Source organism: Chiloscyllium punctatum, chromosome 6, assembly GCF_047496795.1.
Source record: "Chiloscyllium punctatum isolate Juve2018m chromosome 6, sChiPun1.3, whole genome shotgun sequence".
NCBI lineage: Eukaryota > Metazoa > Chordata > Chondrichthyes > Orectolobiformes > Hemiscylliidae > Chiloscyllium > Chiloscyllium punctatum.
Window position 1 is genome coordinate 83,931,035 of NC_092744.1, and position 24,720 is coordinate 83,955,754.

Genomic DNA, 24,720 nt, shown 5'->3' on the forward strand with positions numbered 1-24,720 from the left:
TGCCTCCATTAGCTCTTCCATGTGTTAAAACCAAATCTCTCTCAGTACGTGTGTTTGGAACAATTCTCAACTTACCATTTCCCTCTATTCTCTTCCTACACACTGGTCAAGCTTATCTTCACATGTATAAATACTCAATCTTCAGGTCACCATCTTTTCATAGCTGTTCTTACTCAGGAGATGGTAAAATTCCACTTTGCAGGTTTAGCTGTTTATCACCCTGCACTATTGGGGATGGTGCCTTGCAAGCATCACTTACTGTTCAAGGCTGGATCGCTTCCATACTAAACAGACAAATCTGTATTTGACTGCCCAGGGATATTTGCAATTTTGCTTTTGAAAAGCAATGAAATACAGAGGCCAGAAATGGCATCCTTGTGGTCTAAGTACCATCTGCCATCACTTAATTATTTGCCCGAGAGCGCAAGAGGCATAGCACCACATCCAAATTGTGTCAGGGTCTGAGAGAAAAGGGGTCCATACCTGATTTTCATCATTCTTGTCAGGAAATTGCACATTGACATCATGATCCATGCGAATCTGAGTAATAACTGCACCTTTTCTGCCAATGATTTTTGGGTGATAACGTGGATCCACAGTGATTGTCAACTTGAAACTTCTCAGAGCCTGTGGCGGGGGGGGGGGGGGGGGGAGAAGGTGTGAAGAACTCAGTATTTGACAACTGTTTCCAGTGTTCACAATCTTAAAGTTCTGCCAAGCGTGAGAATTACTGGAAATGCATTCCAATAAACTTAAAATGAACCCAAAAATCAGTTTTCAGCTAGCTCTTTACTAGTCGGAGTTGATGACTAACAATGCAAAAAAGTGTCAAACCTTCATTCAGTCCAGTGTTTATACTTCCAAATACACCTAATTCAACAAATCACGAATAACACCACAATTAAACTCTAAATATTCAACTTCACTCCACATACAGCAATGACAATAGAAATGGAGCAAGAGAGAATGAAAGATAAAAACAAAAGGTCATGACCCTGTGTGTGACCAAGTGCTTTCTCATATCACTCCTGAATCAGATTGGGGGGGGGGGGGGGGGGGGGGGGAGGAGAAAGAGAGAAAGGGGGGAGGAGGAGGAAAGAGGAAAGAGGAGGAGGAGAAGAACAATATGGTAGAAGAGGACAGCAATAGAAAAGACAAAAGGAGACCTCTACCAAGTGTTTAATGATTATACCTTTACCCACCACCGAATGCAGATGTCTGTACCTATGTTAAGAGGCTGGAAGACCGGAGACATGCTTGTAAACAAAGAACGAACAAAATTCTCAGTAATCTACAAAACATTGTAACAGGTTTACAGTGTAGATGCAGGAAAGATGGTCATCCAGATCAAGGGGTCAGATTCTGAGAATGAGAGAGAAAGCTCATTTAAGACAGATGAGGTGGAATTTCATCCCAGACAGTGGTGAGCCTGCAGAATTCTTTGCCACCGAAACTAATGCCAAAATGTGGAAGACTTTCATGAAAGATGTAGAAATAGCTCTTCGGACTAAATGGATCAGTGGAACTGGGGAGGAAGTGGAAACAAAGGACCAAATTGAATGATCAGCCATGATCATATTGAATGGTGGAGCAGGTTCAAAAACAAGACTGCATGACCTCCTCCTTTATTTTAATGTTTCTGGATTACGTATGGAGCAAATTGGCCAAGCTCAAACAATAGAGGTGGCGTCTATGCTACACAACTTCAGATATCATGAATCATTCTGCAACTGATATTATGAATCATTCTGTATTAAGTGAGCGTGCTTACCCGGTCCTCCTGTTCCATCTGAAGTTCTTTGACCCGCTCATTCAGTCCTTGCCGAGCTCTGTCCAAGTGAGAAGCCAGCCCAGTGATTTTAATTATGTCCGACTGCTCCTCAGGAGGGGGCACAGCAATGTTCACCTACGTATGTTTTTAAAAAAAACGTACAACAGTTGGCAACACTGAACATAGCGGGCTACACTGATAAGTTGGAGATTCCATACCATTTCTCACTTAATTCAATCCGTGATAAGGGGAAACAAAGTTAATGCAGCAAGTTTTTAAACAAAGATGCAGACACTTGCACCTACAGGAACTTAATACAGTCCGAAACAGCTTAAAGTAGTATTCTGAAACAATGAGTGTATTCAAATTACAGGATATGAAGAGCTTTCATTAGAAGTGCCCTACTTTTAGTTATTTCATACTTTAATGGCTCTATTACATGGAATATTCAACATGCAAAAAATAGGGCGAGCAAAGGCCAAAATCAGACTCAAGCCCAACCTGTACTATTGCTCGGATAATCATATATACTATTACACATCATAATTAAAGAAAACTGAGAAAAGCAATAAAAAAAGCCTCAGGAAAATAATTTAAGCAGCAAAACTCCAGGATACCACCTTAGGCCATGAGCATCACTCACTGCTCATCAAGAGTAGCTCTCTACAGTCCTTTATGAAAGGACAAATTGTGACTCTCCAATCATCTCATGTTTCAGTATCCTATGCTGGAATATATGGATTCTGCCAATCGACTCCTTGGCCTACAACTATCATGGACACTGGCAAGCGCTATTATAAACTTCAAAAGAAATATGCAAAAAATTTAAAATAAAAATAAGGGTGTGGTGATCATAAATTACAGGATATGTAATTAGACACTCAGAATAAAAGAATTGTAATTGGACCAGATTAACAGCCCCAATCAGGGAGCCCTGGCTTACAAATAATAATAAAAAAGAAGAAGTGTTTCCCCCTCCCAATTCTATTTTGCTTTAATCCCTGCCCTCCCCTTCACTGTTTGATCACACAGCATTGCCCTTTGATTTGAAGGGCACTGCCTGTCACTTGGACATTTCATTTCTTCCTGGTTGTGGAAATTGAATAAAGATTTGTACACCATGGGTCTTTCAGTGTCTCACACACACACACACGCTGGGGGAAATAAGCATTACAGCAGTTAGACAGTAGTGTGGGGGTAATAATAAAAGAGAGGAGCATCAGTTTCTGGCATGCTCATTGTCAACTCTGAATGAGACAGAATTATGGATACTAGATTAAACTCCATTCACAACTTGGACAGGGGTGTCACATATGGACCATTTGGGCTGATATTGTTGCACCTCCAAGTCTCAGCAGGTGGGACACGATAATAAGTTTGCTACGTCCCCTGCTGGCCAAGATTTTGGCTGTTTGACCAAAATGTTGATTTAATTACTACAACATCTAAATGTAAAACGTACATTCTATATTTGATACACTGGCAATCGTGGGCAGTAAAGAGGTATTACAAATGGTCTCTCTGGCCACAAGTTGGGGAACGGAGGAAAAATAATAAAGATTTCACTTCCACATTAATATTCAGGTGATCCTCAAAATGTCTGTCCAGGAATGACTAGAGATTAATGCTCTGTTCACTGGAGCAATGGGTCAGCGATGTGCGTGGAGGGCAGGGAGGAGGTGAGCATTAGAAAGACTGGCCAATTTTAAAGACATTTCCTGTCATTGGAGAATTAGTACCCGGGACAAAAACTCAAAATCAGAAGACTGAAATGGAGAGCTGAGCAGATTTTAAAATACAATGAAAATGCCCTGCCATGGATGCAGAATCCAACATTAATGAACAGGAGACTGATAAATAACTGGAATTGGAAATGAAAATGAAATTTGAAAAGAAAAAAGGTATGACCATGGAGTAAAATCAAAGAATTCAGGTAGCTAGTTCTCTTTAGATCAGGCATGAACTAGAGGGGTCAAACAGCTTCTTTATCTATAAAACTGGACTATCCAGGTTCAACAATAATGATCCTACAATAAAGTCAACAATAACGAATCTTTAAGTTACGGAGGGGGGGATGCAACATCCTGTCTCTGTTTCAGTCTACTAGTTAAGCATTAGCAAATTTTACCTCATATTCCTCCATCATTTTACGAATGCCACTACCCTTCTGGCCAATGATGTAACGATGCAAGTCAAAGGGCACTTCCACTTCGATAGTTACAGGAACCAATGCCTGCAAGAGAATGTCCCATGAAAAACAGCCTCTGTCTCACTGAGTACTGAGCTACAATTTACTGTTGGTGACAAAGAAAGAAAGAATCTTGACATTCCCGTACCTATAAACTGTTGAATAAATAGTGCTAATAAATTACAAGTCACAATTTCTGGATGGGTTCTTGTACCTGACTTAACGTCACACTGATAAAATATATAAAACCAGAAATAACTTTCTTTTGGAGTTGGTCATATTTGTTGTTTTATAATTACAGCCCTCACCGAGGCTGCAATTAAAAGCCTCCTATTTATTTGATAAAAAGGTTTCTATTACACATACTTTCCCATATTGAAACAGAGGTCACAGTTTAAAAACATACTAGCAAAGCATCTCTGGCTGCTTCACAGCGTTCCTTTCGTCCAGAAATAATAATGATGTCATTCTTCCGGGGCACAGCAAGATCAACGTCCTTAACTTCTCCATCAGTCTCTCCATTCTCATGGACTTGCTGCTCGACTGCTGAGAGAAACAGGACAAAGTGTTTTATTCCAGTGTGTGACAGTGACTCTAAATTTTACAATCAAACAATTTTCTTATTCATTCACAGGATGGGTGAATCACTGGCTGAGCCCCAGTAACCCTGTAGATGTATTTGATGTAGGGTAAACACAGATGTTAGAAGGGAGTGCCAGGATTTTGACCCATAGAAACTGAAGAAAAGCAAGCAAAAATTTCCAAGTAAGGATGGCTTATGATTAGAGAGAAACTTGCAGGTTGTGGTGTTCCCATGCACCTGCTGCCCTTGTCCTTGTTGGGATGGTGGTCACTGGTTTGTGAAGTGGTGCAAGTACACAAAATAAATCAGCAGAATTAGGCCATTTTAGCTCACCAAGTCTGTATGACCAATCATGGTTGATGTGTTTCTCAAAGCCATTCTCCCACCTTCACGCTGTAACCCATGACTAAACAAGAACCCCATTTGCCCCTATCTTAAATACAATGCATTTCAGATGCTGCACACTGCTGCTACTGTCTAGGATTTGTTGTGTTGTCAATCAAGCAGACTCTGACATGGATGGTGTCAAGAATGTCAGCCCAAACCTGGATATTGTCCTGGGTCTTACTGCATTCAGATATAGACTGTTTCATTATCTGCAAAGTTGGAAACAATAACAAAAAAAGTTGTGCTATCAGTGAACACCCTAACACCCCCCCCCCCCCACTTTTCTGACCTTCGGTCTTTCAGAAGAACAGTTGAAATAGTTGTGTCTGGGAATCTCCTGGGGAGCTCCTGAAATGATGCCCTGGAGTGGAGAGGATTGACCTTACAATAACAACCACCAGCTTAGTGGTAGGTATGATTCCAACCAAAGAGCTTTCCCAACTCCCGCAGACTCCAAATTAATTTGGTTTCTTTAATTCCACACACTTTGATAACAAGGACAGTTAGTCTCACCTCACCTCTGGATTTCAGCATTTTGTTCTTGTTTGCTTTAAGATTACAATGACATCAAGAGCTGAGTGGCCCTAATGGACTGGGTGTCAGTGAGCAGGTCATTGCTATCAAGCTTGCTTAGCAATGACAACAATCCTTTTCATTGCTTTTGCGAGAGAGAGTAGACTGACGGGGCTGGGTTGCCTTTGTCTTACTTTGGTGTTCCAGACATACCCAGACTGTATTAGTACAGGTCAGTATTAAGGAGGTCATTGAGAAAGAGGGAGCTTGGTGGGGGTGGGACATTGAGCAATGTATTTGGAGAATGGTCAAGGCACAGCTGCAATCATGGAATACGTGGGAACACCTAAGTCGTCACAGTTGGAGGATCAGAACTCAGTGGGTTATACTGCTGGAAGGTCAAAAGACTGAGCAGGGTGAAGTTTGAGAAAGAGCAATTTAGAATGGGGGCATCAGTAGATTGAGACAGCATAAACATCTGAGAGCACAGAGGCATGGGGGAAATAGGTCATTTTATTAATTAAGATTCTGGTGGAGTTTATGGAGAATCTAAAGGAGGGAAGCAGGCAAGAGGAGCTTTAGAAGTCTTGGGGAACAAATACTTGGGTCACAGAATACAGCACAGAATAGGCCCTTCAGTGCCCATCGGTTGTGCTGACCTGTGAACTAATCTAAGCCCACTCCCCTACACTATCCCACCATCATCCATGTGTTTGTCCAAGGACCGTTTAAATCTCCCTACTGTGGCTGAGTTAACTACTACATTGGCAGGCAGGGCATTCCACACCCTTACCACCGAGTAAAGAACCTTTCGCTGACATCTGTTTTAAATCTATCACCCCACAATTTGCAGTAATGGCCCCTCATACAAGGTGATGTGATTATCCTAGGAAAAAGACTCACCTGTCCACCCTATCTAATTCTCAGATTAGATTATATGTATCTATCAAATCTCCTCTCAGCCTTCTTCTCTGCAATGAGAAGAGACCCAAGTCTAAGCTTTTCCTCAAGACCTTCCCTCCAGACAGGCAACAGCCTGGTAAATCTCCTCTGCACCATTTCCAATGCTTCCACATCCTTCTTATAATGGGGCAGCCAGAACTGTACACAAGCGAGCATGCACTAGTGTTTTGTATAGTTTCAGCATGACATTGCAGCCCTGGAACTCAATCCCTCTGCCAATAAAATTGTATGCCTTCTTAAGAGCACTATCAAGCTGGGTGGCAACTTCCAGGGATCTATGTACGTGAACAACCAGATCCCTCTGCACATCCACACCACCAACAATCTTTCCACTGACCCAGTACTCTGCCTTCCTATTATTCTTCCCAAAGTGAAACACCTCACATTTAGCTGCATTGAACTCCATTTGTCACCTCAGTCCAATTCTGCAGTTTATCCAAGCCCCCCTACAACATTCTTCCACACTGTCCACCACTCCACCAACTTGGGTATCATCAGCAAACTTACTAACCCATCCACCTTTGCCTGCATCCAAGTCATTCATAAAAATGACAAATAGCAGTGGTCCCAAAACAGATCCTTGTGGCACACCACTAGTAACCAGACTCCAGGCAGAATATTTTCTATGAACCACCACTCAGTGCCTTCTTACAGAAAGGCAATTTCTAATCCAAACGGCTAAATCACCCTCAATCCCATGCCTCTGCATTTCCTCCAACAGCCTACCATATGGAACCCTATCAAAGGCTTTCCTGAAGTCCACGTACACCACGTCAACTGCCCTACACTCATCCCCATACCAAGTCACCTTCTCAAAAAACTGAGGTTTGAGAGACATGACTTGCCCTTGACAAAACTATGTTGACTTGCTGCAATCAAAAATTGTTGTTTACTAAATTACTATAAATCCTCTCTCCTATAATCCTTTCCAAACTTTTTCCTACAACAGATGCAAGGCTTGCTGGACTATAATTATCTGGGTCATCTCTACCACCCTTCTTGAACAGGGCACGAGATTTGCAATCCTCCAGTCGTCTGGTATTAAACCTGTAGACAATGACGACTCAAAGAGTAAAGTCAATGGCTCCAACATCTCCTCCCTAGTTTCCCAGAAAACCATTGGATAAATCCCATCCAGCCCAGAGGACTTGGCTACTTTTACTCCTTCTAGAATCAATAACCCTCTTTCTTACTAACCTCAATCCTTTCTAGTCTAATATCCTGTATCTCATTCTCCTCCTCTACAACATTCTCCTTTTCCCGACTGAAAAAAAGATGAGAAATATCCATTTAGCACCTCAGAGATGGAGGAGACACTATTAAAAGTGGAGTCAAGTTGCTAATTAGGACTTTAATTGGAAGAGAAACTCTGATAGCATGTTCTTGCCACTCTCAATGAATAGGCTAATTTCAAATAAAGGAGAGCTGGGTATAGTACTCCAGGAAGAATCGTAGCCAGATCTAAGCTTCCATGCTCTGCTATGAACAGAAAATGGCTCATCGGAGATTATTTCTTGTTTAAACAAAACAAAAACCTTAACTGGCTTAAGTGCACAATATTTGTATTATTTCTTTTACATAGTTTCTCTCATCTTCAGAATTAAATGCCAACTTCCATTGGAATAATGCAGGATGCCTCTTGCAGTTGAGGAGCAAGTTTGTATGAAAAATTTCCAAATCTCAGTCAGGTGCTCAGAGAAGTGGAAAATGACTGGAGTTAAAGAAATAATAATTTTATGCCATGCCAAAGCTATGGAGTAGGCAAAGTACTGTCAGAATGGTGATGTCACAGGAACATAAAATGAGCAAATGTCAATTTTTAATTTATTATGGGCACTTACTTGACATTACACAATGCTTGAATTCTTCTCAAATTTTTAAAATTTCAATGCCACTTTGTGGAGAGCGTAAAGATGTACAATGAAAAGATGTATTAAGAGCAAAGAGGACAATCCAAGTGAGAGAAAAAAAAAAGGATTTCTTAAAATTTGATTTGTCACATGTAGCTAGGTACAGTGAAAAGTTGTTTTGCATGCAGTACAAGTAGATCATATCATACAAATTGCATAAGTTAACAGAACTGATGTTGTTGAAAGGGAGAGATGAAATAAGGTGGAAGGAAGCTCACGTGCAGCACCATCAGTATGGGCTAAATTGTGTGTATCTGTACTGTAACAGTATGTAACTGGTTAGTTCTAAACAAGTTTATAAAAAGTGTGAAATGCAGCAGTCATCAAGCACGAAGTAGGAATAAAACAATACCTTGATTCTCCTCGCGCTCAGGGAATTTGATCTGTACATTATGGTCCTTGGTGATCTGTTGCACATTCAAACCTTTGGCACCCATCACCATCCTGTGGAACTTCTGTGAAATTATACACTCTATGGTCACCTGAGCTTCCTGTATCAAAGCAGAAGTGCTAATTAGTCCAAATAGAACATCTTACAGCATGTTCAGCTGATTTAGAAGGAAAACAATATGGTGCTTAGAGCAAAGAGAAAAGGTAATAGAGACTGGGTTGCAGGAACAAAGTCTGATTCAAAGAAAGATAAATCTTTGAAAACAAGAAAAAGGGTCAAAGTTAACCTTTAGAATTTATTATTGCTTGTCTCATACCCAGTTCTAGTTATTTTAGATGACAGGTGAAAATGAACACTCATTCCAAGTTAAAAAGGAATAAAACAATGTTGGAAGGTAAAGACTAGCAGAGACAAAGATTCAAAAAGTAATGTTAGGAGAACCAGAGGATGCATACACAAAAAAAAAGGGAGAGAGACCTTGGAACAGTTCAAAACAAAAGATGCAGCTGACACAAAAAGGAGAGAAACTTAGTTCACATTAGGCAATGGATTCTAGAAGATTGAGGATGCGACTAAGTTGCAGTTGAAGTTTGTGTAGAGTCAATGCAGCACTCAGCAATAAAGGCATTAATATTCAGGAGGTACTGAAGGTTGCTAAAGGCTGCAGCCTCAACCTTATTAGCACTTTCAAGAAAGATTGCTTATGGTATGTGCACTGCTGAGATCAAGTTGGAGATCTACAATTCAAGTCAATTAATGAATCCGCATAACAGCGAAGGAACTTCAGTGGGTTAATTTTCACTTCTGAAAATTAAAATAAAATGCCACTACATGATTCATATTCAATGCTGGATTGTATCAGGCACTGCTGATGGGACAAATCAAAACACATTGTACTGGATGCAATAAACTTTAAAATTTCTATCTATAGCTTGCAGCTTACATGTGTAGTATCATAACATTGATACATATTCAACCAGCTCCAGCAAGGTACTGAATTTCAATTCTTATACATGAGCAGGCATGCAATGACAAAAGCTTTTTGACTGGTATGTGACTGGCTCTCAAATAACTGAACAGCATGGGGCTGGTATAAGATAGACAGAAGTGATTGGATCGCCACCAGCTCTGGAGCAGTTTCATTGTTCTCTGCATCAAAGCCCACATTAAGCCTGAAGAAAACCAATTAAATCTTTCCTTCAGTAGTTAGCTGAGTTTAAGCTGAGATTCTTAATTGATAAAATCAGCTCTCCAAGGTAAATCAGCCACTTCAGGTCTCTTGCAAAACAGTGAAGCATCTGGAGGAGGACTGAACAGCCATGTTCTGACCAGCATAAGGATCTCAGCAATCCACTAACAAATCACTGAACTGCCTTCCTAGTTTTCTTCCACTCAGCCTATTTATACCTGTCTGTCCGTCTGTACAGAACATGATTATAAAGGGATTAGGTCTCAATTGGTCACGTTACATGCTGATAGTTTATAACTGTTTACTTGTTGCTGGAATCTAGTCACTTGTAATAAGTAGTAATTCTTGTTAAGTACAGAGACACAGTCAATGCTTTCCAATCCTAGAAATCAGACAAATTGGGGAATCTGATCTACTTATTTTAAAAATCTTAACTTTTGTGATGGGTCTGTAAATAGCAAGGCTCGATTTCCAACATGCCATCCCAACAGAACTGTAACATGGTATTGAATCAAATTAGACTAATTAGTCTATAAAAAAAGCTGTCCCACACCGGCAAAAAAAAATGTACCCAAGGAGAGAGATGGCAGCGTTGGGCTGAGCTGAAGAGGAAGGAACATCATTTAAAGACTTAAGAACTACCGGCATCTATTGAAATTAATCTTCTCTTGACCATCTTAATCCAAGTTAGGGGAAAAGAAGAATGCAGTCCCTCAAAAGGGAAACTGGTATAATGATGTATAATTAAATCACTTCAACTTGAGATCGTGTGGAGGGCAGACAACGTCAGTCACATAAAACATTAAACTGCTAGATTCAGGCTTAGATACTTCAGTACTTTGCAATTGCACTTGGTACAAGAAATTCAGTGAGCATTCTGCCTTTCAATAACATGGAATTTGATTCAATACCAAAATTTGGTATTTAATGTCTTAAATGATTCATAATTGATGATCAAAAATGTGAGATCAGAGATATCAATGAACTATTCATACCAGATCTTCAATGATTTCCTGCATGCGTTTCTTGGCAGCCTCCACACAATCCTTGGCACCTTTCAGTGTCACCTTGTCACTCTGTGTTCCAGTACGGGGGAAACTGACCATCACACCGCCATATTCATCAGCGATTTCCCGCAAAACTTGTCCACGGCGAATCACAAAATATCGGTGGTGTTTGGGATCGACAGTCATTGCATCCTCTATGACATTGTCCTGCAACGCAAAGAAATGAAGTAAAGAAAGGGAAACAAAAAGTTAATCTACACTGAACAGCTCATCGAGCCCACTCCGCCTTTCAACATCATGACTGCCACATACCTGATCTCTTGCCATTCCTCTTGATACCCACTAGCTTCCAAACGATCTATTTCTTTTGCAAACCTATTCAGTGACATTGTCTCCAGAGTCTTTAATATTCTGCTGGTTCACCATATTGTAATGGAATTTATTCTCATCTCAGACTGATACAGCCTACTGCATATCCTGACTGTGACCTTTGGTGCAACATCCTGCAAAATGTCTGACCAGCCATGTCAGAATTTGAGACAATTCAACAAGATCCCCTATTGTTCTTCTAAACTGCAATGAGTACAGACAGTCAACTTAATCTCCACTCATAGCACAAATATGCTATCCCAACAATCAATCAGGTTAACCTTAATTACATTCCTTCTACAGAAACATCTCTTTTCTTTACACAAGGGAACCAAAACTGCATACAATACTCTGGGTGTGATCTCAGTTGTACAGGTGCAGTAAGACTTTCTTGCTCCAGTACTCAAACTTCACTGCAAATGAAAGTCAACATACATTGGCTTTAACAACGTGCTGTACCTGCATGCTTTTTATAATGGTGAACAAAAAAAGGTAGAGAGGTGCATTTGCAGATGAATATTTCCATAATCTATCAATCATTTCAATAATACTCCACCCCATTATTTTGCCTACTTAGCAGAAAACTTCACATTTATCCATGTTATACTGCATTTGCCTTGTAATGATCAACAAGTTTTCTGAATCGTCACAAAACAAAGTCTTACTTGTCACTGCAACCAGCTTTGTCTCATCAACAAACTAGGAAATACTTTACTTAATATGCTCATCCACATCTTTGATGTGTACTCAATAGAAATATTGGTAAGTGAGAAGTAATCTGTTCTCACAATCCACACTTGATTGCAATCTGTATGTCACTCAAGACAATAAGCTGCCTGTTAAAGAGTAAAGATAAACCAAGGCATTATATTAAAGAATCATTCATTGATTGTTTAAAATATTTAGAATTAGAAATCTATCAAAAACAGCCAATATCTGTAAGGAAGCCTGCTTATATTTTCATTTTCACAAATAGAGTCACAGGTCCTCCTTTTATCCTCTTTGCCAGTCAGTATTTGGGCTTAGTGGATGGTCTGCATTATGGTTGTTACTGCAACACTTGACACCCATTATCCCTTCAGTGTTTACCTGTCCCACAGTTTCCTTTTTAGAGAGTCTTCTTGTTTCAGGTATGCCCTTACACATAACCCACTACTCAGATGTCTCCTGATACACCCTGTACTGGCAGCTGACAAATAAGGACAGGCTTTTGCAATATTTCAGCAAACAAATTTATCACCTTTGGCATTGAGCCATGCAGACTACATCTCTGGCCAGCCAACACAGGTCTCAGTCAGAAAATAACTGGCCACTATCTCTGAATTCTGGTACAAATCACCATCTAACTTCTTGTGGAAAGAATATGGAAATTTCAGGATAGTTTAGGCGTTAGTCACTCCCCAAGATTAATGTACAGGAACAAAAGTCAGTCAGCCTGCCCACCTCATATGCCTGCTCCACAAATCAATAAGATCTTGGTTAATCTTCCAACTCAATTTTATTATCCCACCCAATTCCTCAATCCCCTTACATTTCAACCATCAATCTCACCTTTGAACATGCTCCATAGTACAGCATCTCTTTTATAATAGGGAGTTTTTCTTCACTCAGTTGTAAATTTTTGGAATTTTGTATTTCAGGTGCTTCCCCAAGCAGATCAAGCTAGCACCGGTAGTTAACATATGAACAGAGAATAGGAACTTGGCTGAAGTATTCAGAGATGTGCGATGGATAGGAAAAAATGGGGTCTCCCAAAAGTTTGAACCATTTCCCAGCACAAGTTAGTGCCTCGGAGAACACAAATGGAAAATAATTGCAGGAAGAGAATCCAGTCCAAGTCAAAGCAATCTTACCAGGTTGTTAATAAGGACTTCCAGTTCTTTCTGAGCTTCTTTGACAGCTTCCTCTGTACCGACAATAGTGATCAGCTCTTGATCCTTGTCATCTGCTGTAGGGAAAATTATCCGGGCTCCTGTATTGTCGCGCACCTTGCGGATGTTGGCACCACCACGTCCAATGAGGAACTTGTGATATTCTGGTTTGGCGCGCAGTTCACTGGTATAGTTCTTGATTTGCTGGGAAAAGATGTACACAGTATTTAGCAAACAGATTGCTATCTGCTCAAACAAAAAAAAAAAATCAGGAGAAAAGAGCAAATCTAAAATCTGCCAAACCCAGGAATGAAGAGTAATACATATCCAAAGATAGATAAGATGATTCACTGGGTAAGGTTTCACCATATAGCAGTTGACTTTAATTCTGGAAAATTGCATCCTTCACAGTCTTAATAAAATGTGACATCATCCTATTCCCCATACACCTTTCGTACAGAAAGTCATATGGCATAGAAACAGGTTCTTTGCCCACCATGTTTATGTTGACCAACAAAACACCAAACTACATTAATCCCATTTACTTGTACTTGGTCCAAAGTTTATTATGCCCTGGCATTTTAAGAGCTCATCCAGATGCTTCTTAAAATGTTGTGTTCTGGCCTCCACCACCCTCTCACTTTCCACATATTTACCACCCTCTGAAAAAAGTAATCTTTCCTCCGATCTTTTCTAACTACTTACTCCTGACCTAAAACCTCAGCACTTTGCTGGAGGCACCCTGCCTGCACTTCTGAAATTTTGTATACCTCAAATCAGATTCCCCCTCAGCCACCTCTGGTCCATAAAAAAAATTGAACCCAGCCTATCCAGTCTTTCCTCACAATAGACTTTGATCTCAGGATACATCCCAGTGAATCTCATCTCCACCCTCTCCAGTACAATCACGTCCTTCCAAAGCATTTGTACCAGAACTGCATATGCTAATCCATCTGTGGTTGAACGCATGTTAATAAGTTATCTAAAAAAAAAGACAGTGAGTTAGAGAGATTGTAGAGCTCTTAGATGCAGAGGATGAGAGTATTGAAAATGTAAAACATTAACTTGCATTTTCAGTGATAGGGAAAGTTCATAACATGTCATTTAATAGAAGGTTATTATTGTGAAAAAGTGGAGTTCAAAAGTAGGAACACTATGCTTTGGGGAAAATGGTGAGACTAGATGTGGAGTATAGCAGAAAGTATTGGGCTTTTTATTTTATTTAAGAACACAAACATAATAGAAGTAGCTCACAGAAGGTTTTTTTCTGAGACCAATGTCTGTAATAGGTGAATTGCTTTTTAAGGAAAGATTGTGTCTACCAGGCTTGTATCCAAAAGTCTAGAAGAGCAAGGGGTGACTTGATTGAAATACAAGATCCCGAGGGACCTTGATCTGAGAGAATGTAAAAGGATGTATTCTAATGGGAGAAACTAGAACCAGGGATCATTGTTGAAATGCAAGAGGATGCTTATTTAAGACACAGACATAAAGAGACACTTTTCTCAGTCATGCGTCTTTGGAACTCTTCCTCAAAAGAAGGTAGTGAATGCAGACCCTTTGAATATTTATAAGACAGAGGTAGACAGATTTTTGATAAGTAAGGAGTGAAAGGTGAGAGGGAGATGTGAATGCAGAGTAACAGATCAGTCAATATATCAGAGTGGCAGAACAGGCTTGAGTGGTCTGCACTGCTCCTGGTTCATTTGTATGTTAAAGATCTTAGTTGAGGGCTAGTGCTTTTATTTTATTTCAGATAACCCAAATAAATCTCATGAGTTTGGTCACTCCATAAAAGAAGGATAAGCAAGTTATTATATTCACTGATCACATGCAAATTACAGCATGGAGCATTGTTCATTCAACTGGTACTACTGAAGTGGACATGGTACTACTGTGAACAGTAACTGTCAGGAATTGTAGCTATCCAACCAACACACAATCTAGCTTGCTTTTCCAAACAGGTCAGCATTTCTCTGCTTCAGACGTCCTATGTGGAGTATTTATTTGTTCGCCTATGCCCTTTATAAGCGAATTGGCAAGTGACACAAATCAAGTCATTACTTGAACAACAGAAAAAACAACAAACTAGCCTGGGTTTATATAATGTCAAATCAATTACATCCTCAAAAACACTCCTAAATGCTTTTCACCGGACGAATTAATTTTGAAGACAGTAATACCATTGTAATAGAGGAAACATGGTCTGACACTTACGCACAGCAACACTTCAAAACAACGAGAGATTGACTAGATCATGCATTTAGGTGCAGAGTACATCAAGAGTTAAATATTAACTATGACACTGAGAAGTTGAATCATACAACACAAAGATCCTTCAGTCCCTGCCAACCATAATTCTAGACTAAAATGAGTCCCACCTACCTGTGCACTGCCCATACCCAGCCAAACATAAGCAATCATGTACTTATCCAAACGTCTTGTAAACCGTAGCTGTACCCATATCCACCACTTCCTCTGGCAGTTCATTCCACAAATGGAAGTCCCAAACTATCCAGCCTCTCCTTACAACTCAAACCTTCCATTCCCAACAAGATTCTAATAAAGTTCTTCTGATCCCTCGCAAAGCCGATAATCCTTCCTGTAATAACATTATGAAATTCTTCAGATGCAGAGGGGAGAAGAGAGCCCCTTGTTTAACATTTCATCTGAGAGACAACAATTCCCGTTGCATTGCAAGACCTTCATACTGTACTCTAGTGTCAGTCTGGATCATGAGCTCAAAAATCTGTGGCATATATTTTGAACCTACAACTCCCTGATTCAGAGAACAGTGCAGTCTCCACTGAGTCATGTCTGACAGCTCACTGCTGCAGGAAGGAGCATAATAATATTTCCAGAGTATTCCACCAGCATTTATTCAAAATAAATCTTCTCCCCAACTACAAAGATGGACAACTCAAGCACATTCTAAAAAAAGAGGATATCAAACACAGTACAAGAGTACTCAAAAATCTCAACAGTATAAAAAAGGCACAAAAGCAAAAAAAGTGAAAATCTGAAAAAACAGAAATACATTAAGTTCTGGTAAAAGAGTGTTCTGACATGTAACCTGAACTCTTTCTTTCCTTACAGACCAACTTTCTATGATCCTGCATGACCGAAGCATTGCCCGTTTTTCCAGCAACATGGTACCTTTTCCTCAGCCAAATGAAGGAGCTGCTTCTTGGCCTTGTCAACCTCTTCAGTAGATCCCCTTATGGTGACTGTGTCGCTGCCTGATCCTTCAGTAGGGAAATGGATGTGCACTCCACCACACTCTTCCATGATGGAACGGACAAAACGGCCCTTTGCACCAATCAGAGAATTGTGGAGTTTAGCAGGAATGCACACTTCAACCTCTGTGATGTTTGCCTGGAGTGAAAAACAAAACATCAAATATTTCTCTTTGGAAAGATTATTTTGCTTGTGAAAAGATTAAGGGAACATCAACATTGAAGCATGGATTCCAAGTATCTAAAGAGAGCTTAGTTGTCATCAATGCAGGTTTTAATTAAACTAGATTCCACAGGTGTAAACTGATTTACAGTCTCAGTCATGCATAGAATGTTTGAGAACCCTTTGTTCCCCCAATTTAACACTATTTCCCTGGCTGGGAATTTATACCATGGGCTCAATCTGAGACTATGGGTGCTGCCATTTAGGACTAGTCTTTGAAAGGAGTCTTTGAATATTGTTAAAGTAGGGATAATTACGATTTTTTAAAAAAAGCCAGAAAGGGAGGTGAAAGATGGAGATGGACAGTATCGTAGAATAATCACATCAACCACTGGCTGTTATGGAGCAGGCTTGAAGTGTCAAGTGGCTCAGTCCTGCTCCTGAAGTGCGCACACGTTTCTAGGACTGAAGTAGAACTTCTCCAAGCATTTGTGAATCTATGGAATGCTCTACCACGAGAATGATGGACACTTGGGCACAGCAAGTTCAAGGAGAAAGTGCGGACTGCAGATGCTGGAGATCAGAGCTGAAAACGTGTTGCTGGAAAAGCGCAGCAGGTCAGGCAGCATCCAAGGAGCAGGAGAATCAATGTTTTGAGCATAAGCCCTTCTTCAGGAATGAGGAAAGTGTGTCTTCCGCCTAGGAACCCTCCAACCACAAGGGATGAACTCAGATTTTTCCAGTTTCCTTATTTCCCCTCCCCTTGTCTCAGTCAAATCCCTCGAACTCAGCACTGCCTTCCTAACCTGCAATCTTCTTCCTGACCTCTCTGCCCCCACCCCACTCTGGCCTATCACCTTCACCTTGACCTCCTTCCACCAATCGCATTTCCAACACCCCTCCCCCAAGTGCCTCCTCCCTACCTTTTATCTTAGCCTGCTGGACACACTTTCCTCATTCCTGAAGAAGGGCTTATGCCCAAAACAGCAAGTTCAAGACAGATATCAAAAGATTTTTGGGAAAAATCAAATAAAGAGAGATGGGTATTGATGCATGTACACATTTGTGCACATGGAATGGAGGTAGGCGACCAACCAGGATCTTGTTGAATGGCAGAATAGGTAAAAAAGGAGGACTACTCTTAGAATCAGAGTAGTTATAGCATGGGATTCATACAGTTGAATGTCTGAAAGCTTTCTACAAGAGTCATTTAATTTGCCCCAATTCCTTGCCCTTTGCCTGGAACCCATCAGTTTTTATTGTCTTCGGGTGCCAACCCATTTCCTTTAGGAACATCTCGAAATTTTAAAATTAACAACTGATGCTGCATCCATTACCATTTGGTGCTCCAAATATCTGCCTCTGTGTGAAGTGCTTCCTAGCATCCCTCCTTAATGGTCTGACCCTAATTCTCAAGCTAGAATCCCCAACCAGTGGGAATAGTTTATATTAATCTACCCTGTCTTTTCTCATTAATACCAAGACTAGAGTCAGACCACCTTTTAACCTTCTAAATTTTAGAGAAAATAGGCCAAATTCATATAATCTTTCCTCATACTTGGACTTGCATTATCAATCTTGTAAATAAAAAGGTGGGATTTGGAACAATTATTACTCAGGCACTTCATTTCAGTTGATAACTACTTGCTGTAAAGAGGGTTTTTTTTCCCCTTACATTAGTGGAAACAACTATTTTCCATTTCTTCTTTCTGAACACCTCAAGACTTGGAATTATCAATTCAAGAAACTCATTACTATCTTCCTTGCAGTTCACAATGCTTCCAAGTTGTGCCATTTGCACATGATGAAATTGGTCTCTGCACACTTCAAGTCTCAGCCTTTAATGTACAACTGTGGCCCTGGTATTAATAGAAGTGTATAAATTCCTTCAGACGGACAAAGAAACATTCATCATTTCTGTTTCCTATCACTCAGCCGACTTTGCATCTATGCTGCCACTGTCCCCTTAATTCCATGGGCTTCAACTTAGCTAGCAAACTAAAGTTGCTAGCAAATGAAAATGCCCATATAATCAAAGCTACCAGGAGTAGCTCTCTGATACTTCAAGAACTCAAAGTCAATTTAGCTCCTGTTTCATACATTGGATTTGATAAATCCATGCAACCTTTGCATGACTTGTGTATCAAATCAAAGTTTTGGGGTGGGAGGAAAACAAAATCATAAAATTCCTCTGTTCCACAATGCCACAGATGAGCAACTCAGTGCAGCATTTTCCAATAAAGCAGGTTTTTAAATCTTGCAGTTACTAGGGCTTTGTCAGTCCTGATCATTAAACCAAAAAAAAAAGAGCAACTTCTGTGTCCCAAAGTTTAGTCATAATTCAGCTCCTGTCCTCCAAATCTCCTGATTAACTTGGAGATTTTCCTCTGAAATATTGCATGCATGGCAAGTGTGGAAACATTAACCTTCTGCTTCAATCAACTAACTTTAGTACAAGAGAATGGATTAAATCCAGTTCTTAAAACATTGCGACAAATGGAGTGGTCTTCTGTTCTCAAAGTTTCAATGTCCCCAACACTACAAATTTCGTTTCTAGTGTGCTTGCAGGTTGGATATGGTCTTGGAGTTGTCTTGAAATTTCTCTGCAAGATTTACACATTTTAAACGCTTGGTTGTACAGACTAATGAAGGGAAGAAAGTAGAATGAAAATTCGTTAGAATTTCTGCAACAGAACGATTTTGAATCCCCCTCTTTAAATGAGAAAAGCTGAACTATTACATTGTAAACTAGCAGAAAGCAGCTCATACCAATTCCTTCTGGATGGCCAGGATCCTGCTGCGAGCCACTTCACAGTTGGATTTTTTCCCGGTGATAACGATCATTTCAGAATTGCTGTTTTCTGCTGGCAAATCAATCTTTGTGTTAGTTTCCTCACGGATCTGGAAAGAATTGAAAAACAATCAGCAAATTTCTTAGACATCAGTAGAACTTTTTCTAGCCTGGCCAACTGATCAGTGGAAGCCAGAATGACAGCTGTTGTCATGGGAATATAAACATTTCTCCCTAGAAACAGGGTTGGCAAGAATACTCGGGGGGGGGTGAGGTGAAGGTGAAATGGATTGAATTATGACTATCAAGACAGTAAATGCCTAGTCAGTGACTCATTCAGAATCCGATTAAATTCTTTTAAAAGGCGGCTAAAATAATTTATAATTAGGTGTTTTAATTGAAACTGATCTTCATTTGTGCTCAGAACTCAGGAGATAAATTGCAAACAAATAGTTAACAAATTTTTTTTTTAATATAAAGAGCGAGCTAGGAGAGCAGACAAATTGAGTCACAAACCCTTAAATCACAAGAGGGGAAAAACTTCCCTCAAAAATAGTACAAAAATTCCCAAAAAGCAGTCAGCATTTTTCAATAATGCAGAATTAGATGACTGCAAAACTGTTTATTTTTATGGATCAGTGGATAGATAGAATACATCATTTCCTATTAAGCAAGCCAATTTGATCCCTCTTTACTAGATTATTCAAATTAACCTATCATAGAGGGACTTTTTACGCATGGATGAATTCAGGCAGTTGGAAGATTACATAGACCTGGATGAAGAAAAGTAGACCCAGTTGCCAAATTTGTTGACAACACAAAGATAGGAAAGTAAATAGTCGCCTCTGCATGCCCTTTTCAGAAAGATATTGAGAGGTTAAGTGAGTGGGCAAAGATCTGGCAAATGGAATATAATGTGGAGAATTGCAAAATTGTCAATTTTATTCTTTCTGCCAAAATTAAGTGTACTATCTAAATCTTAAGAGATTACTGGAATGCAGAGGGATCACTATGTTCTTGCACATGAATTGCTAAAACTGTATGTGGGTAAAGTAATTAGGTAAGTTACTCGGAATTCATCATATATCAGGAGGGGAATTGAATATAAAAGAGTCAGAGCTTATGTTTTAATTATGCAGGGTACTGTTGAGACTGCATCTTGACACTGTACACAATATGTGTCACATTTAGGAATATGTAAATACACCGGAGGTAGTTCTGACAAGTTTTATTTGACTAATACTTTCAATGGGCAGGTTCTCCTATGGGGGAAGGGATAAGCTAGTGCCCACTGCAACGTAAGAGTAAGAGACTGACTGAATCAAAATAGAAGGTCCCCAAGACCACAATATTTAAAAGCTGAAACAGGCCATTCAGCCCATCAAGTCTGTTCCACTATGCAAAAGATAATGGCTGATCTGATAATCAGTTCTGTTTTCCTGCCTTTTCACCTATTATCCTCAATTTCCTTCCCAATTAAAAATGGGTCTATCTTAGCCTTGAATAAATGTAATGACCCAGCCTTGATCGAATTCTTTATGACAGAAGTCTATCGGTTCATTACCCTCAAAAAAAAATGAAAAATCCTCCGTAAGTCTTAAATGTGCACTCACTTACTCATTATACTCACTGGTCTTGGACTCTCCCACAAGAGAAAGCATATTCCCTCATAGCTCCCTAAGAATCTGGTGTTTCAATAATGTCACCTCATTTTTCCAAACTCCAAAAGTAGAAGCCTAACCTACACAACCTCACCTCATACTCAGCATCAATCCAGTGACCCTCCTCTGAACTGCCTCCAATGCCAGTATAAATCATTCCTCAGATAAGGAAGGCAAAACTGTTCACAGTTAAGGATGGCTTAACGAACGTCTTGTAGGGATTTAAGACTTCCCTATGTTTATACACCAAACCCTTGGAAACAAAAAAAGGTCAATATTCCATTTACATTTCCTAGTACCTACTGAACCTAGATACTAGCTTTTGGCCATTTTGGCACACTGATCCCCAGTTGGCTCTTTCCTACAGATTTCTACAGTATTTATTATTCAAATAACATTCAGTGCCTCTACTCGTTCCGTCAAAGCCCACAACCTCATTTCCCACTACACAGCAGAATCTTGATTACATGATCTCAAGGTACCGAAAAAAGACTGATCGCGTCTTTTGTTTACAAAGAAAAGAAAGTGAAGTGAATTCAGCTTACTGAAATGCTGCTGAGAACAGTCCTGGACTCAATGGGAGCCCATGCACTGTCTCCAAATGCAGACCTCCTGCCCACTGTCTCTTTGCACACTTTCCCTGGAGTTCTACACAGGGGTGTACCCTTAAACCCCACTTCCCCAGATAATCTCTCCAACATTGAGAAGTTCTAACTCTGCCCTGTACAGGACAAAATGTGGTCTGTGGCTGCATGCTGTTAGCATCCAGTCCAGCTGTCGCCTCCATTCTGTTACTTCATTTTGTTCTGGAGTCCCATTGAGGAGACGAGGTAAGACGGATCTGGTTGCTTCACTCCATTTGCTGGCTGGAAATGTGGAGAGATGAAAGCACACAGCACGGTGGGGGTGGGTGCTGCTGCTGCCTAGTCTTCAGAACAGGCAAGTGCTCACTCTGTCAACCCCATTGACGTGAAGCAGTGGCTGGGAGAGGTTTCAGCAATGTTGCAGGTCCCTTACACACAAGTATGTGTCAGTTCAGAAACAAACCCAGAGACAGAGAGAGGGGGGAAAAAAGGCAGGCAGACAGGGGTAAAAGGAAACCTCAAAACTCCAAAGTCCCAGAGGCAAGGTATTGAATCAGTTATCAGAATAACTGTTTATCCCAACAAAATACTGCCTGCCCATCTCATTCAGATAATGAAAGCTTCCTCTGTAGTCCATTTGCCAAGATTGTGCCTACTCACAACCTGACAAAATCCTTCTACAAATGGTCATGTTGATCAATTGCCTTCTCACCCAGTCAGCCACAAAATTGTTCTTGAATTTGCTTCAGTTACCCAAGCTGTTCGTACATGTTGTAAATAATCATGGTACAGCATTGATGCCTGTGGTATTCCCAGAGTTACAAGTGGTCACTTAAAAGTGCCTTCATTTATTCCAACCATCTTCCATCAGTCAGCAAATCCTCGACACAGGACAACTTTGATTATCTAAACAAGACGGGCGGGAAGTATTTTGTTCAGATAACCGATTGCTTAGATAATGGATAACTTTTTACGGGACCTGGAGATCTTGTTATGATAACCTAGGTTGTGCTGTTCCTATACACCACCCTCACCATGGGCTCTTAGCCTTACATGTGACACTTCATCAAATAATATTTGACAATCCAAATATATTACACTACCAGTTCACCTTTATCATACTTGTCACCTCAAATTCACGAGGCATTATTTTTCCTTCATGAAGGACAGCTGACTCGTGTTTTTGAATATTCTGCTATTAGATACTTGAACATTTTCCCCAAGTAACAGACATTAAGCTAACTGGCCATAATGAGGGTATTACGTTGGGAAGTCTTAGAAGATTATAAAACTGCAACATAAATAATTCTTGGAATATTTCTAGTAGCATAACTGCTATCTTTGTAGCTATTTTCTTTAATAAGCCAAGTTGAACCCACCAGGTCCAGGGCACTTGCTGGTCTTCAGCTGTGAGCTTTCTTTTTCCACTGTTGATAGCTGTGTTTATTACTACTCCTCCTTTTGACCCTCAATTATTTAGTACTTTGGAAACAATATTAGGCGTCCTCTAACAAAAATTATTTATACAACTCCTCTTATATTTCCTGGTTCCACATTATTTCTTGAACCTCGTTCTTGAAGGGGCCTTTGTTAACCTTAGCCTCAGTTTTAATATAGTCAAAGAAGCTCTTACTATCTGTTTTGATATTACCTGCTTATTTACCCTCCATTTACTTTCTCTCCCTGTTAATTGGTCATAGGTTTTAAGTCTTTGTCTAATAAATTATTTTCTGGTTTAATCACCAATCTTTACCATTGTGTTTCAATCTGGTGATCAACTTCCATGGTTAAACCCCTCCAGAATCCTTCTTTATCACAGGGATGAGTTATGGCCTACTTTCTTAAAACGTCTGCCTTGCTACTCAACCATATTTTCTGCTAAACTTATTTCCCAGTCCACTCTACCAAACTTGGCCCTCAACCTTTTGTATCTCCTTACTGAATTTTACTGATTCAAGGTTCTCACTTGTGAAAGTGAATGCTAAAATTGTGTCATGGTCACTTATCAAAGGGCAATCCCTTCCTCAGATAGATAAAGGTGTTAACCTCACCTTAATTAACATATGCAAAATATGCTGATTATGGTTAGATCAAGGATGAATGGTTCTGGAAAACTAGGGTGAATAAAGGGAGGATATTTCGTCCACTGACTATCTTGAGCTGGGAATACAAATCTTTAAAAAAAATAAATAAAATCAGGAGTCATCCATTTAAAACTGATTAGGCAATTTTTTTTCCTCCCTGAGAAAAATGTACTTTTGGAACTTTACTTTCACCACCTTTTCAGGATAAAGTCCTTGAATATTGTTAAGCAGAGGGAAATGTATGCTTGTAAAAAAAAAAGTGTTAGAATGAATGTTATGGGGTAGTAGGAATGTAATTTGAGATTGCTATCAGATCAGCCATCTTCTTATTCAATGACAGGCCATTCAGTTCCTTTACGTCTGCTCTAACTCTGGTCCTGATTCATGGATTTGGATAGATGCAAATAGTATAATGATTGGAAAGAAGTTGACCTTGTTGACTAATCGGGGCATTGATTGGGGTTGTTAACCTGGGCCAAATCAGGAGAGCCCTGGCTGACTAATATAAATCAAGAGAGGAGAATCTCAGTTTAGGCAACTGACTCAGAGATGGTTGGCCACAGACAGTATACTATGCACAAGTAAATAAAAAGGGTGACTTGATTGGATACTGGCTTCTCTGCACGAAGGGGTTAGAAAAGAGGTAAAGAAATATAGAATACTCAAACAGCATCATTCATTGGTCAGAGTCTTGAGTTTAGGAGTTGGGACATCAAATTGCAGCCGTACAGGACATTGGTTAGGCCACTTTTGGCCTATTGTGCACAGTTCTGGTCTCTCTGCTTTAGGAAAGATGTTAGGAAACTTGAAAAGGGTTCAGAAAAGATTTCCAAGGACATTGCCATGGGTAGAAAGCTTGAGCTAAAAGGGAGAAACTGAATAGGTGGTGTCTATTTTCCTTGGAGCGTCAGAGGCTGAGTGACTTTATTGAAGTTTATACGGTCATGAGGAGCATGGATATGATTAATAGCCAAGGTCTTAGATTAGATTAGATTACTTACAGTGTGGAAACAGGCCCTTCGGCCCAACAAGTCCACACCGCCCCACCGAAGCGCAACC

General features: G+C 40.0%; 1 protein-coding gene across 3 annotated transcripts in view; it reads right to left on the bottom strand.

Moving 5' to 3' along the window:
• The window catches only part of hdlbpa (high density lipoprotein binding protein a), a 76,634-nt gene that overhangs the window by 11,748 nt on the left and 40,166 nt on the right, over positions 1-24,720 (bottom strand). For 2 of the 3 annotated variants that reach the window (XM_072573123.1, XM_072573124.1), the window contains exons 16-24: positions 19,311-19,442; positions 16,299-16,517; positions 13,125-13,346; positions 10,891-11,109; positions 8,668-8,806; positions 4,366-4,505; positions 3,900-4,004; positions 1,772-1,906; positions 484-627 (exon numbers count right to left, since the gene is read on the bottom strand). In XM_072573123.1, coding sequence (XP_072429224.1) covers positions 484-627; positions 1,772-1,906; positions 3,900-4,004; positions 4,366-4,505; positions 8,668-8,806; positions 10,891-11,109; positions 13,125-13,346; positions 16,299-16,517; positions 19,311-19,442 — 1,455 coding nt within the window. The remainder of the gene's footprint in view (positions 1-483; positions 628-1,771; positions 1,907-3,899; positions 4,005-4,365; positions 4,506-8,667; positions 8,807-10,890; positions 11,110-13,124; positions 13,347-16,298; positions 16,518-19,310; positions 19,443-24,720) is intronic. The other variant, XM_072573125.1, reaches the window with a different exon arrangement.